Source organism: Harpia harpyja, chromosome 1 (assembly GCF_026419915.1).
Source record: "Harpia harpyja isolate bHarHar1 chromosome 1, bHarHar1 primary haplotype, whole genome shotgun sequence".
Taxonomy (NCBI): domain Eukaryota; kingdom Metazoa; phylum Chordata; class Aves; order Accipitriformes; family Accipitridae; genus Harpia; species Harpia harpyja.
Window position 1 is genome coordinate 51,989,477 of NC_068940.1, and position 13,933 is coordinate 52,003,409.

At 48.0% G+C, this 13,933-nt stretch overlaps 1 protein-coding gene and 2 non-coding genes across 3 annotated transcripts; all 3 read left to right on the top strand.

The window, feature by feature from the left end:
• The first annotated feature begins 1,873 nt into the window (after positions 1-1,873).
• On the top strand, positions 1,874-6,307 carry RPSA (ribosomal protein SA). Its single transcript, XM_052794122.1, has 7 exons — positions 1,874-1,973; positions 2,255-2,422; positions 2,960-3,078; positions 4,387-4,632; positions 5,528-5,656; positions 5,898-6,066; positions 6,166-6,307. Exons 2-7 carry the CDS (start codon positions 2,290-2,292, stop codon positions 6,258-6,260), a joined length of 891 nt encoding a protein of 296 aa, XP_052650082.1. The 5' UTR covers positions 1,874-1,973; positions 2,255-2,289; the 3' UTR covers positions 6,261-6,307.
• LOC128152307 (small nucleolar RNA SNORA62/SNORA6 family) lies at positions 3,713-3,872 on the top strand. The gene has a single exon (XR_008238610.1). It is a non-coding gene; the product is annotated as a small nucleolar RNA SNORA62/SNORA6 family (small nucleolar RNA).
• Positions 4,803-4,961, top strand: LOC128152303 (small nucleolar RNA SNORA62/SNORA6 family). The gene has a single exon (XR_008238608.1). It is a non-coding gene; the product is annotated as a small nucleolar RNA SNORA62/SNORA6 family (small nucleolar RNA).
• Positions 6,308-13,933: the final 7,626 nt, after the last annotated feature.

Sequence of the window (13,933 nt, forward strand, 5' to 3'; positions counted from 1 at the left end):
AATATTTTGAATCTAACCCAACTTTTAAAAAACAATGTCTGCCACGCTTTGCATAGAATTGTGTAACAAAGTTCAGTGTTAATAGTGACAGGAGAGACATGGTCTAAAACACATGATTAGATACACTTCTACCTGAGGGACATGTTCATTAGTGGCAGAGATTTATTTTAAAGTGTCTTAGCACACAGTTAAAAAATAAAGCAAACTTTCAGGTTGCTTAAGAAAATAATTAGAAATACTTTACTGTCAAGTTTTAGCATGACTCTTCCAAGCCCTCTCATGGGCTGTGGAGCTCATGGTCTGCCAGAAAGGGCCCAAACTCTTAACAACAAGAAGTGAAGTATTAGAGATTCCGGAGGAGCCTGGAATGCTTGCCACTGGCACTCCTTTGATAACATTGTATTTACTGCAATATTTATTACTGAACTTCCGATCGTTATGTTCAAATACACTCTTACTATGGTTGGGTTTTGATTACGCAGGAGAGCTCTCCAGACTAAATCCATTGCACACACCATGGTAACACCACCACCTCCCCTCTTCCCCCCCCAGGCTAATATTCACATCGTGCTCCTGTTGGGAGATACGTGTTGTACGTTGCCCCAACAGGTCAGCTCTCACTATCCACAGCGCACTTACCAAAGTGCAACAAAAGTCTATAATCTGTTAGGTACCTGTGTAATAGTTCATGTTCTTGCTGGGAGCTCACTTAACTGTTTGCTGAGTTTCGTTTCACCTACCGTTGTCACCACCATGTGGCAAATGTGTGAATTACTCTCTAAAGAATATTCTAAAACGGATCTGGCAATCTTGCTAATTAAGATCATCTAACAAGCATACAGAAAAAGGCAACAGTGTGAGAGCCAGCTCCTAACTTGCAGGTTGAATTTTTGTGGGAATGATGGAAAAGTGGCTGACAGTGGCCCCTCACCAAAACAGGACAAGGTCTCATTTTACAAGAAGCGAAGAACATGTGTGAGATGATGTTGTAACCTGCTACTTAAATAATCTCCTCCAGAACAACTCGGTGCACAGTCATTGCAAAGGGGCTGTTGGGAGGTTCGATGCCCAATCGCACCGCTGTAGTTATATTAGGTTAAAACAGATAAGAGAAAACTAAAAGAGTACTGTTATTAGAAAGACATGGAGATGAATTGTTACTTGGAGAAGACACTGGCAATAGTGTCTGCACCGTTCAGAAGCTTATCCAGATCTGGATGAAAGCGAGCATAACAAAGTAAACGTCACTTCTTTTTTTCTAAGAAACTCCACTCTCAGGCCCGTGTCTCCTCCCTGAATAGGACAGAGATGATGAAGCGTCTTAAATCTGATCACTTTCTGTTGCTTCCGAAAAGCAAACAAAGAAAAAAATCCCCCAAGGGGGAAATTACCACATGAATGTGCACTGCAGAACAGAACGTGTAAGTTCAGTGCCAATTTAACCTACTTTTACTGCAATTTCTCTAGAAGACAGGGGCAGCCCGGGCTGCACAAGCTCTCCCAAACGGTGCAACAGATAGAAGCTGGATACACTTCATCATATAACCATCAACCCCTGAAAACGAGAGTTTATTTCACTTTCAACAGGAAAACAGAATTCTAAAGTGTTAAATCTTACTTCAAGGGCGCAAAAGAAGCCTGAAGTTTGCTCACAGAGCAAGCCACGGCACGCTCTGAAGAGCACGCTGCCATCTTACAAATTTATTTCAGAACAAGGGCGGGGAAAGGCTCGGGAAGAGCTCAAAAGCCCGGCCTTAAACCCTCTGTGGGGATCCCGAGGAGACACCGCTCTCAGGCGCTCCCGCCAAAATCCCGGTCCCCGGTCGCCAGGCTCCTCCTACCTTAGCAACCGGCGGAGCCCCGCCCCTCCCGCCGCTCCTCATTGGCCGGCGAGGCTATATATAGACGTCAGGGGGAAGGCGGCCTTCCTTTTCGTTCCGCGCCCGCCCGGACCTCCACACGGCGTTGTCAGCGTGAGTCCGGGCCGGCGGCTGAGGGGTGCCGGCGGAGGGGTGCCTGCGCCCCGCGGCGCCAACGGCGGGTCCCTCCGCGCCCCTCCCTCCGTGGTGCCGGCGGCCGGACGTGGCCCAGCCGCGGGGAAGGCCGAGGCCTGCCGGATGGCGGGGCGGGGGGAAGCGGCCGGCGCGGCCAAGATGGCGGCCGGGGCTGCTGGCGTGCGCGTGGGCCCGGGCCCTCGTGGGGCGGGGGGAGGCGGGAGTCCCAGCGTGGCTGAACCGGGTGCTTGTGCCTGCAGGTTCCCTGTCGTCGCTTCCAAAGGGAAACCCCACAATGTCCGGAGGTCTGGATGTCCTGCAGATGAAGGAGGAGGATGTCCTCAAATTCCTCGCTGCCGGGACCCACCTGGGAGGCACCAACCTTGACTTCCAGATGGAGCAGTACATCTACAAAAGGAAAAGCGACGGTAAACCCGTAGGATGGGTGGCCTTGGGATGGGCGGCGGGGATTTTGTGGGCACAGCAGAGGAAAGCAGGAAAGTGCCAATGCGTGAGCTCTCCAGCGGTTTCTGCATGGCCTGAAAGGTGCAGACTGCTTCATGGTTTGAATAGTGTTACTCGGAAAAGTAGAATAAACTACGGATTTCAGAACTCGGTAAACGAACCACAGCTGGATTTGGGCACTTCTGCTAGTTCTTGGCTATAGTAACAAAATGGTTTTAATGTCTCAGTAGTGATTTCTGCTGCTTGTTTGCATTGTTCTTCAGTCTGAGCTGCACCCTGTTAAAAGATTGAAGCTCATACCAGGCCCTGGTTCATGTTGACAGGTGCTGGAAGTTTGCTACATTAAAACCATATAAGAGGATTTTTTTGGGGATAGGTTTCCACTAACTAGAATTTTGGATTAACCACAGCCATGTGACAAGTTTAAGGGCAGAAGAGTGCTGTCCTCCTTTAGGATCTTGTATTTGCTGGTTGCTCTGAACACCTTTTGTGACCAATAGGTATTTACATCATAAATCTGAAGAGGACCTGGGAGAAGCTGCTCCTGGCAGCCCGTGCCATTGTTGCCATTGAGAACCCAGCTGATGTGAGCGTCATTTCTTCTAGAAATACTGGACAGGTATGGACATTCGTTGGTCATGAGGCCTGCAGTCTTGGGAGCAGGACTCTCTTGCCATGCATCGTTGCTTACCAGTGGCAGCTTGATTATAAAAGGCAGTAACACGGATTTTGGTTCCAGGAACACTTTTTTGGACACGTTTCTTGTGTTGCACCTGCAGCTTAGAACAGATCAGTTGAAACCCACTCCCCATTTCTGTAGTTCTAGGGTAGTAATTTGGTAACTTGGTTTTCTTTCATATCCTTCCTTGGGTACTTCCTGTTGGATTTCTGGTATATTAGTGGTCAGTCCTCTGGTGGGCCGCCCCCCCCCCCCCATAATTCTGTGAGTCATTGGCACTGCTTTTTGGGGACAGTAAGCACCTGATGTGAAAGTTTTCAAAGAAATCATTTGTTCTGTTACTGAGCAAGGTATAGTAATTAGTATACTTTTAATTTCGTCTGTAGATTTTTAGCAAAAAAATCTGTCATAGGAGGAGACACAACCATTAAATAAAATCTGTTTAGCCACTGAAGTTTATCTGTGAGCTTGAGTTTCTTTGGACTAATGCAGGTGGTGCCACAAATGTTAAGGGAGATTGTGAATGACACGGGGTGGATTTACAAAGGAAGAGCTTAGGTTTGTATGGACTTGACCTGCACACTATTAAAGCTTGATGCTGAGGTCAGTTCCTGGCCAATGAGCTCTCAAGTGTCGGAAGTGTGCTACAGCAAACCGGATGGCAGGGTTTTCGCTAACGCCAGGAGAGGAGCTCCCTCTATGATTGGAGTTTGATAGTAGGCCCTGCGACATGCCTGAGGAGTCGAAAGTTGTTGCAAGTGAGTAAGAACTGCCAAATGCAACTTTAATGGACACAGCTACAGTTTGCATATATTTACTGCTGAGCTTTTCCTGTAGTTCCTGAAGTTATGCTACTGGATAATGAAAGGATGTAGAAATCATGGAAGAAAATTGCCTTTGCTTTTTTCATAAACTTCTTGTTTTATCCCCCCTTTCATGATTTGATTACAAGACTTTGGAGTAGAGCTTGCCAATAACTTAAGGAAAATAAAGGTTTTTTTCTGTATCCTTACTTCCTGCTTTGCTGGTGGAGATGGTCCTTCTAACTCGCGGTGTTGGTGTAGCTATTTTCAGAAACATTTTTATTTTGTCTCATTCTGAGCACAGAGCTGGTGGCGAGTCCTGATTTCACAGGAATTGAAACAAATAGTTCGATTAAATTTCATGTGTGTTCACTGACAGCATACCTGGGTGATTTGCTTGAAATGCAGTTTTCCTCCTTCACCTTTGCTGTGGTCCATTTTGCAGCGTGCTGTTCTGAAGTTTGCTGCTGCCACTGGGGCTACTCCTATTGCTGGACGTTTCACCCCTGGTACCTTCACAAATCAGATCCAAGCGGCTTTCCGTGAGCCACGACTCCTGGTTGTTACGGACCCCCGGGCTGATCATCAGCCGCTGACAGAGGCATCTTATGTCAACATCCCCACCATTGCGCTGTGCAACACCGACTCCCCGCTGCGCTATGTGGATATTGCTATTCCCTGCAACAATAAGGTAACGGCTTTGTTGTAGCATTCAAAGGTCCTTCCTCCAGAGTGTGCCCTGGGTTGCAAGATGGATGCTTTCTGCAGGGTAGGATTGGCTTGTATCTCATACATCTCCCAGGATGACGAGCTAATTAAGGCCTCTCGCAAGCTAGCAGGCAGGTGGGGAGGAGGAAATGAATTGCACACAGTTGGAGCTTGGAGCTGAGGCCAGTTTCTGGCCAAGGAACTCTCAAGTGTAGGACGTGTGCTATAGTAACCTGGCAGGATTTTTCGCTGACGCCATGAGGGTCTTTGTGGCCCAATGAGTGGAGTTTGATAGTCATTCTTGCCACAGTTTATGAATGTGAATGAAAGATAAAGTGCACTGATGGAGAAACTGCTCTGAAACATTAGCTTGCCAGAAACAACCTGAAAGGTAAAGTCTAGGAAGATGGGAAACTTCTCTTTGATCTCTATCCAGATGTCATTTCCCAAAGCTAACGGAAGCCAAATCTGAGCATGTGTGTAAGATTTGCTCATTTGGTCAAGTTTTCTATTTCTTCATTCTAGCCGATGTGATGAGCATAGCTACTGTCTTTTGGACAAGATTCATGTGGGGTAGTGAACAGTGTGAAACTCCATGGCAGGAGAATTCCTTCAGGGTACGCTGTATACAGCAAATTGAGATGGTGGTGATTGAAGTGCGCTGTGATTTCTGCAGAGACCTGAAAACGTCACTGGAACTCAAAAAGTAGCACTTTACTGAGTCCAAGTACATAAGTCTGGGCATTAGCAAGTAATACCTTCCTCTTGCCAAACCAGAATCTTGGATTGGGTGCAAATAAGTCTGGGCTTTCAAAGAAAAAAGGTGTTTTCAAAGGTTTAGCTTTACAGCAAGTGTTAAATACTTTTCTCTATTCCAGGGAGCCCACTCAGTGGGTCTGATGTGGTGGATGCTGGCTCGAGAGGTCCTGCGCATGCGTGGCACCATCTCCCGGGAGCACCCATGGGAAGTCATGCCTGACTTGTACTTCTACAGGGATCCTGAGGAGGTAGGAGACTGGTGGCAGGAAATGTGCCTCTGTGGGATGTCTTGCTTGTGCTCCTGCCCCTTGGTCCTGTGTGCCTGCTGTTGAGGACAGGTTTTGCTGATACAATAATTGCACTTCACACTTAAAGGTGGTGGTTGGTTAATTGTATTGCCTCTTGTCATTTGGTGCCTGTTGTCTGGTACGTGATGGTAAGGGTGGTGAGGTGTTTCTGGAAGACTTAGGCTACGCTCTTCTGTTGCAGATTGAAAAGGAGGAGCAGGCTGCTGCTGAGAAAGCAGTTACGAAGGAGGAGTTCCAGACCGAATGGACGGCCCCAGCTCCTGAATTCACTGCTCCTCCTCAGCCCGAGGTTGCAGATTGGTCTGAGGGAGTGCAGGTCCCGTCTGTGCCCATCCAGCAGTTCCCCACAGGTCAGTGTAGGGGGGGTGTCTGTGGGAAGTTGGGGTGTTTGGTGTAGTGGGTGGGAAGGGCTGGGGTGCACTAAGCGTTCTTGTCTTTGTTAATTGCAGAGGACTGGAGTGCCCAGCCTGCCACCGAGGACTGGTCAGCAGCTCCCACCGCCCAGGCTACTGAGTGGGTTGGCACTGCCACGGAGTGGTCTTAACTTCAGTCCCGCCATACCGTGAGAGAAATAAAGACTGGTTTAATACACAGTGTGCCTGGTACTGCTTTTTTAACCTTGCTGGCAGGTGAAATACATGGGTAGCGTGGGGAACAGTCCTTGGGCGAGGGTGGGAGGGTCTGTAAACTGCTCTTTGCCCCCTGTTCGGTGGAGTTAGGGGTGTGGGCTCTGGCACTGGGCTGTCCTCCTGCCCTGGGGGGCCTTCCCATTTCCCACCTTCCCTTGCGGCACCTTGCTGTTGGTCAGCGGGAGGGCGGTGGTGGAGGGGAGGGAAGATGTCACCGGGTGACATGCAGAGCAGGGCTGGTTTTCCCGCCACTCCCCGTGTGGGGTTTCACCAGTTTGCGGGGCGAGGTGGGGTCTGGCCCCACGGTGTGGGGAGGAGAGCCCTTGAGTGGGGGCTGCTCCCCTGGTGAAACACCAGTTCTAGCATCAGTGTTACTGATTCCTTCCTCAAAAATACCACAGTAATCCTCGGGGGAGAAACCAAACATTAATTCATCTGCTTTAACTATTTTGAGGGTTGTATTTCTGTGATTAATAGCAATAATGGGAGGTGGACCACCAAGAGGAACGGGGGTTTTGTTCGTTGGAGGTGGAGATGTGTTCAGGTTGGATCCCTTTTTCCATATTGCTATGGTCTCAGCATTCTCCTTTTTCTACCTTCAGCCATGCCAACCAAGCTGTAAAGAATGTTTTCCCTTAGCACATGTGCTCGTTTGCTTTTACTGTAATAGTGCATATTAGCAGTCAAAAATCTAAAGCAAGCTATGTACATTATTGCACAGTATCTGTCCAAAGGAAGGTGATCTTTTTTCCTGTTGTCTTCACCTATTAGATGTAAGGCAACTAAAGATTTTGTTAATTATTAACAGCTTTTAGCTGAGAGGCATGTGACCACTTTACTCTTTGGCCCCAAAAGGGCCTTTCCTGTTCTGTGTGCTGTGTTCTTCTGATGTGTGTTCCTGGCATGTCCTCGAGTCCTTTACTTCCCAGCACCCAGCAGCGGGAGGCTCCTTCCTGCCACCTGAGGTCTGTCACCGCGTGTCAGGATGGGGTGAGAACCTCTTCGCTTTGGGACTCTGGCTGCGTGCTGTAGCTGGATAGGGGACAGCCTGTGCAGCAGCTGTTGATTGACTCCCCAGTTCTGAGATTGCCCCAAATAACTTGTTGCCCTGGTCTTTCTTTTCACCCTTCCACATTAAAAGTTTTCAAACTCTGAGCATAGGCTTACCCCTCTGTACTTTGGATCATTGCTATTACTGTTTCACCGTTGTCCCTTTTCTTCATCTGTTTTGTAACCTCCTTCATGCGAACATGTTCCAGTTAATGAGAATATACCAGTCATCAGACAGCTCCTGTGTGGGTGACGGTGCTGTTTTAAATCCGTGATAGCTGCCTCTGATGTACTTGATACTGAAATATTTCTGGCACATTACTGGAATGTGCTTGTTTTCATCTAAGGATTTCCTAAAGTATCACTTCAACTTTTATAAGTGTCTTTTTTAGGACCAAGGACTGCCAGTGAGAGGTGGATCCACACAATCTGGGAAGAGAGAGTCAGGAGACAGATCTCTGCATGTGGATTCAGAATTACCTTCTTGGGGTAACTGGGGTGGGGCGGGAGAGCTTGTTTGAATGGAGCTCTGCAGAGGGGATGAACAGCAGCTCTTTAGAAAAGGAAGCAGCCTTGGCTGCAGGAGCAGAGGGCACCTTACAGGAAGGCTACATTCCCTCAGCACGCTGGGAGCACAGGGGAGGAGTGGTCTCAGCACAGGGGGTGGAGGCAGGGGCAGAGACATGGCAGGAGATCTTTCATCTGCCAGAGCTTCCCCTGTGGTAAATACCTGGTGGATACGATCTACTGAGGCAGTGCAGAGGGATAGGAAGAGGAGCTAGGAGCAAATCTTGGAGACAGTGGCTTTTTTATTATTGTAATATTTTCTGGCAAATGCAGTGCTGATGTTGAAAAAGGACAGGAGAGAACTTGTAACCATGTTCTTCTGGATTGATGTGATCTGACCCAAGATGGCTTAGGCTGAGATCTCCATGAAGCGAAAACAATTTCTTTCCCTTGAGGGTCTGGCAGAGTTCCCTTTCTCCACGACCTTCTCTTTGTATTTGGTTTGGGTTGGTTGAACTGGGCTAGATATGCTTCTTAGGATAGCCTTTCCCTTCCACCATTTGATCACAAGAGGAGCTAGGTGGTGTTGCTGAGCATCACAGAACCCCTCTGGAGAAATGAGCTGTTGAAGGATCCTTGCCAATATGCTACTATGTGATCCATGAATCTCGTATACACATGTGCTTTCTAATTCCCTCCCTAATACATGTGCCCCCATTCACAGATGTTCCTTTTCCTCTCCAGTCATTTCTTTGCCCATAAAATCACATTATATTTTGAGTATCCAAGTATTGTTGTAGGATTACATCAAGGCTTTTCTTTTACAGGAAGCAAAGGGCTTTATGCGCTGTTGAAGAGACACAGCTCTGTTTACTTAAATCAAGGCTGCAAAAATGTTCCACTTTTCCCATCTGTAGGCTGTTTTGCTTTGTGAAACAGTGGAAATCATTATAGGATGATTGATGCTGTCTTTTAGGAGTATGGTATACTCATATTGGAAGCCTGTTTACTAGAATTGGTGTGCAATATATAAGTAAGTATGCAGAGGAAAGCGAGTTGTGTATGGTTGATGAATTCACCTCACTGCTTCTCTTGGGAGGCTTCCTCCCCACCCAGGAGTGCCAGCGTGCACTTGTAGTGGATATTGTCATTTTAAATTTTTTTTTTTTTTTCTTTCTTGGGCTAATAGCATCCTGGTGCAGATAGACTTTAGATGGAGTAAAGCACATGGTAAATCCGCAATCATCATGAACTTGGCACTCTTCAGAGCTGTGTAACTTGAACCTTCTCAGGACAGATGAACCCTGTCGTCTTGAATATGTGCATCCTAGCAGAGGAAGAAAAACATTTCAGATTTGCCTCATTACCACTGTAGGACCAAGGAGTTGCTGTGGCATCTCCCCACTGCCCTGCAGCTTCCAAAGAGACATTGGCCAGCATTTCAGGCAAAATTCCTTTCCTCTAGCCAATGCTTGGCACTACCAGCTCCTAGCCCTTGCAGCCTGGAGTTTGTGAAAACCACAAAGGCTCTGAGTTTCCAAGAACTTCATCCGCATCGAGTCTGTATGGCAGGTGAAAGTAGAACAGTGCCTTACAGCTGTATGTAGCAAAGGGAATGAATAAGATCCTCGATTATCAGCCCTGCAGAGAGACAGGCTGGGGTGCATACCTTGGGCATGATCTTGCTGTGTACAGTCTCATCCACAGCGGCGTTTTTCTGAATTTCTTGTTTCCTGGGACACCAATTTCTGAAGCTGTTTTTATTTGCTCTTTTAATACTTGTATTTTTAAGAATACTCGCTGCCATTTTTCTACTGACCAACTTTGAAAGCATGTCATTTTTATTTATACCTAATTCCTTTATTCATTCAGTGATGAATAAAACTACATAATGAAGGTATTTGTTATCTCTGTAGTTGAAATAACATATCTTTTCCGAGCTGCTGCTTAAAACCTCAGTTTATAAAGTGTTCATAAAGCCTGAGTTTAACTGGTGTGTGTCTCATGTGCCAAAGTCCTAAATATTTCTGTCAGTGTTTGTTTCACTGGCTACAAGATTGTTTTTACTAGTACTGTTCAAGTGTTTGAATAAAATAAATCCTCTAAAGGACGTGGGATGCATCCTTTGAAATGATGGCTTCCTAACCCTCCTTTGAAGGCCAGAGAAACCTGCTTTGGTACAAAATCTTCGTGTTCATTGTAAATGGCATTGCACTACACTCAGAAGGGTTCCTTGGGTTGAGTCGTGCAGCTAACTCTTCATTTTGGTACAGTCTTGCCAGTGACTCTTGGGCAGAACCTCTGCATCTAGCACAGACTGCCTTTCAGTGATGTCATGTGCCCACCACCCTTAGTGCAGGGGTTTGGATTTTAACAGCAGGCAGCTCAGAAGAGGAGGGAACAAGTTGTTGTATGAGCCAGGGTTGGATGTTGAGGACTGAAATAAATAACCTTTCAGGTGCTCAGAGGGACTATACACCTACCCACCATATATGTGGGTTAGGTTTAGATTTAGGGTTACGCAAAGCAGGGAGCTTGGCATGGGAAGAACTGTGGCATGTTGCAAAACTCTGAGCCGGTCTGCCAAGAGGACAGTCACGTCACAGCCTGGGACAAGCTTTTGCCGTAACCAGGCACACTGGCACTGCTCAGTTTCTGCGCTGTGGCTGGAAATGTCGGGGTGCGGCCATACAGCCTGGAAAGCTGCTGTGAAGCTTTTTTTCTCACCTCTAACGCTGAATTTGTTAGTGTTGCGCAAGGAGCTGGTTCTGGTCCCAGATGCTGTTTGCCACCTCACCTCTGGAGAGCCGAGGGGATGTTGAGAGTGAAGGAGACGGTCTGAGTATTTGCCTTTTGGGTCTGAACTAGGTCAGGACAACCATACCAAGATTTTTCGCTGCTCTCAGGCATGGGCATGTTAACAAAAGTGGCTTTCTGGGGGCAGGCAAACACCTGAGCATCGTTCCTGCCTGGCAGGTGTCAGGAGGATGATGGTGGTGGGTTGCACAGCTGCAAAATGAGAGGGTGCAGATCATTTCCAAGACCCCGGCAGATGGGGCTGTTATTCCTGGTTTGTGTTTTGGCTGCTGCTGGCAGCGAGGCCGGAGAACTGGACAAGAGCGGGCACAGGGCAAGGGAAGGATGGTCAGAAGCTGCTTCGTAAGCACACCTGGGCCTTTTGGGGTGACTCCCTGTGGTGAAAGAGATTGCCTGCTCCTCCAAAATATCCCAGCTGCTATTCAGTGCTGTAGGAGAGACTTAGTACCATTGCAGATCCCCTGGCTATGGAGAGTAGTGGAGAAGTGCCTTCAGTGCCAGCCTCCATCTCTTGCAGTCAGAGCAGAGCTGGTCCAGCCAGCGCTTGCCCTGCCTCTCGCCTGGCTTTTTGACTTCCCTGTAGCAGGACGGTGCCCTCTCACAGGGATCATGATACACTTTTTGTGAAGAAACCCAACCCTACTATTCTATGTGTGTCCGAGTGTTAAACTTGTTGCCTCAGCTGCAAACCTTGATCTTGCTTGTTTGCTCAGCTGCAAACCTTGATCTTGCTTTTAATTTCCCTAAGGGAGCAAGTGTGGGATGCTGTTGACTTCCAGTGCAGAGAAACACAGTACTCCTAGTTGACGATGCCTTGGAAACTTTCTAGCTCATCCATCCTGCTTGGCTTATTGCTTCCAGCATTTCTAAAGTGACTTGTCTTCTCTCAAAGCTCAGAGGTATACAATTCACTGCACCTGTTGGCTTTGCTTAAATAGGGAAAAATTAAGCAGTGTATGTAGAGAGGGAATCAGAGCATGTACCATTTCCCTTCACTTGTTATTTTGCTGTTAGAGGCTCTAATTTGATAAGATTAAATAAAAAAAAAAAAGCCACCACCACCACTTCCCTCTCCACAGCATCTTTTCTGGAGGCTCCTTTAAGCCACATGCCTGCTCCCAGCTGGGTGAGGTTTTACGAGCCCCAGGTGCCATGGGCAGGAGGGTCTCCTCCCCTTGGCTTAAAAGGACTGGTGTGGGGTAGGAGCAAGTATGCTGTTGGCTTTTCTTCTTGGCTTTGTGAGGCAAACCTACTTTGTCTAAATACTGTAAGCAGCTAGCAGTTCTCTGTCAGCTCCTTCAGGAGGGCTGAGTCTAGCAACTAGTTTTTCTGATTTCAAGGGTTCAACCCTTTGAAAAGTTTTAAGATTAATTTTAAGTCTTAATTTGGTTTGCCTAAGTGTGGCTTGGATTCCTCCTTGACTTCTAGGCTGCTCCTGCAGCTTGTTTTATTTTCCTTCTATAAAAGCTACATGTTTGTGGTTTTGTTTCAAAATGAGAACTGGGATTTCTTGAACTGTACCTTGAATATAGAAGCAGGAACTTCATTAAAATGTGAAATCTGAGACTTGTGATATAAAATGCTGCCAGTTACTAACGCCACAAGTTATCAACCCTGCGTGGTGCCCAGGTAAGATGAGCGTTCCTGTGGAGCTGTTCTTTTGCGGTGGCAGGTTGGTCTGTGCTGGCTCTGCTCCCTCTGGGATCTGGGAGATGGAGGTTACTCTGTTGAGGTAAGTGTCAAGTCTTTGCACTTCTTTAATTTTTATTTGAAGTCTTGGGAGGCTGCTCTTCTACCATCACAAGAGCAGTGGATTGACTTTCCCTTCTAGTGTCCATTTGGTAGGCACCTGTGTTAGAACAGAGCATCTCTCAGCTGGCTGCAGCCTGGGAAAGGCTCGGTGCGCACGTGTGACCCCATGCGCGTCCTGGGGCGTGAGGGCTGCTGTAAGGCTCTGCTGTCTTCTGGGACTGTGGCTTTGTGATCAGTGACTCTTGGGGCTCTTCCGCTAGTAAGAGAACTGCAACACAAAACACAGAGGAGAATGAGTGCCCCCTGCGAGGTGATGTAAGCCAGAGGGGAACAGCGTAGGGCCCAGGTGCAGAGCAGCCTTTCCTTGCCAAGGCTGGGGTGAGCTTAGCAGTTGTGGTAGCTGCTTGAGCAACGTGTTGCTGGTATCACAGGGGCCCGATGGCAAACGTGCACTTGGTACGTCATCCTGGTTAGATGAGGTTTAATGGAGGCTGCCTAGGATGCATCTTGGTGCTTTGGAGCCCCCACGTCCCACCTCTCTGGTGTTGGCAGGGTGCATTTCTCATGGGATAGGTTTGGGCTAAGTGGTTACTGCGGGTTGAGGAGAGCTCTCCCACCATGTTGGTGTTTGTGGACCCATTTAGGTGCTCCCTGGCAACAGGGACTCCGAGCTTCAGACCAGTGCCGTGACTGACCAAGGAAGAGTGCTGTCCCCAAAACCGCCCTGAGGCTTCCTTCTCACCCGTGGCCAGGTGGAGCAATAGCCTTGCAAATAGGTTTACACCGATGTTACTTTCAGCAGCTCTGCCTTGCAGCCCTTATTATTCCCTACAAACGCAAGGCCGGGACGTGGAAAGGGGCACTGTCCTGTCTGCTTGCGGCTGCCAATGCGTCGGCGCTGGCTACCCTTCACCAGGGGAGGATAACAATCTGAAATGCAATTAGTAAATGAACCGTGACTAAGAGGGGTTGAATCGGCCGGGTTGGGATGTGTTCTTGGCTGGGAGGTGTGTGATTTGGGGGTGGGTGGGAGGGAGCCGGGGCTGTGCTGGAGGGCACAGTAGCTGTGGGGTAGGTTGGAAGGAGGAGGATCAGGTTATGCCCGTGAGGTCTTGCTGTGTCTATTGGACTGGCAAGGGAGAGATGTGAGCTTTGCATGCTGTCCCGGCCAAAGTCCAACCCAACCCCCCCCTATTCCAGCTACATACAATCCCCCAGTACTTTCAGATGGATATTTGTTTTTTCTCCTGGACTTCGGGTTGGAGGAGTACTGTGAGCAGAATAATATGTCTGCTTTATCCCTCATGAAGTGATGATTTTGGCTGTTTGGTGGATAACCAGTTCAAATCCACTAACTTGGCTTTGTCTTCGGTGGCACTGTGGTAGCATTGCATACCCAGGTGGTGACTTGTTCTGTTCCAGGACAACTAGATTAGCTGTTCAGAGCCAGCAAAAGGTCTCT

What these genes read in the sequence shown, in the direction of transcription:
- RPSA (XM_052794122.1), top strand. Translation starts at nt 2,290, where the DNA reads ATGTCCGGAGGTCTGGATGTCCTGCAGATGAAGGAGGAGGATGTCCTC. An exon ending in CTTCTAGAAATACTGGACAG is followed by an intron (nt 3,079 to 4,386) that starts GTATGGACATTC and finishes TCCATTTTGCAG; the next exon opens with CGTGCTGTTCTGAAGTTTGC. An exon ending in CTATTCCCTGCAACAATAAG is followed by an intron (nt 4,633 to 5,527) that starts GTAACGGCTTTG and finishes TCTCTATTCCAG; the next exon opens with GGAGCCCACTCAGTGGGTCT.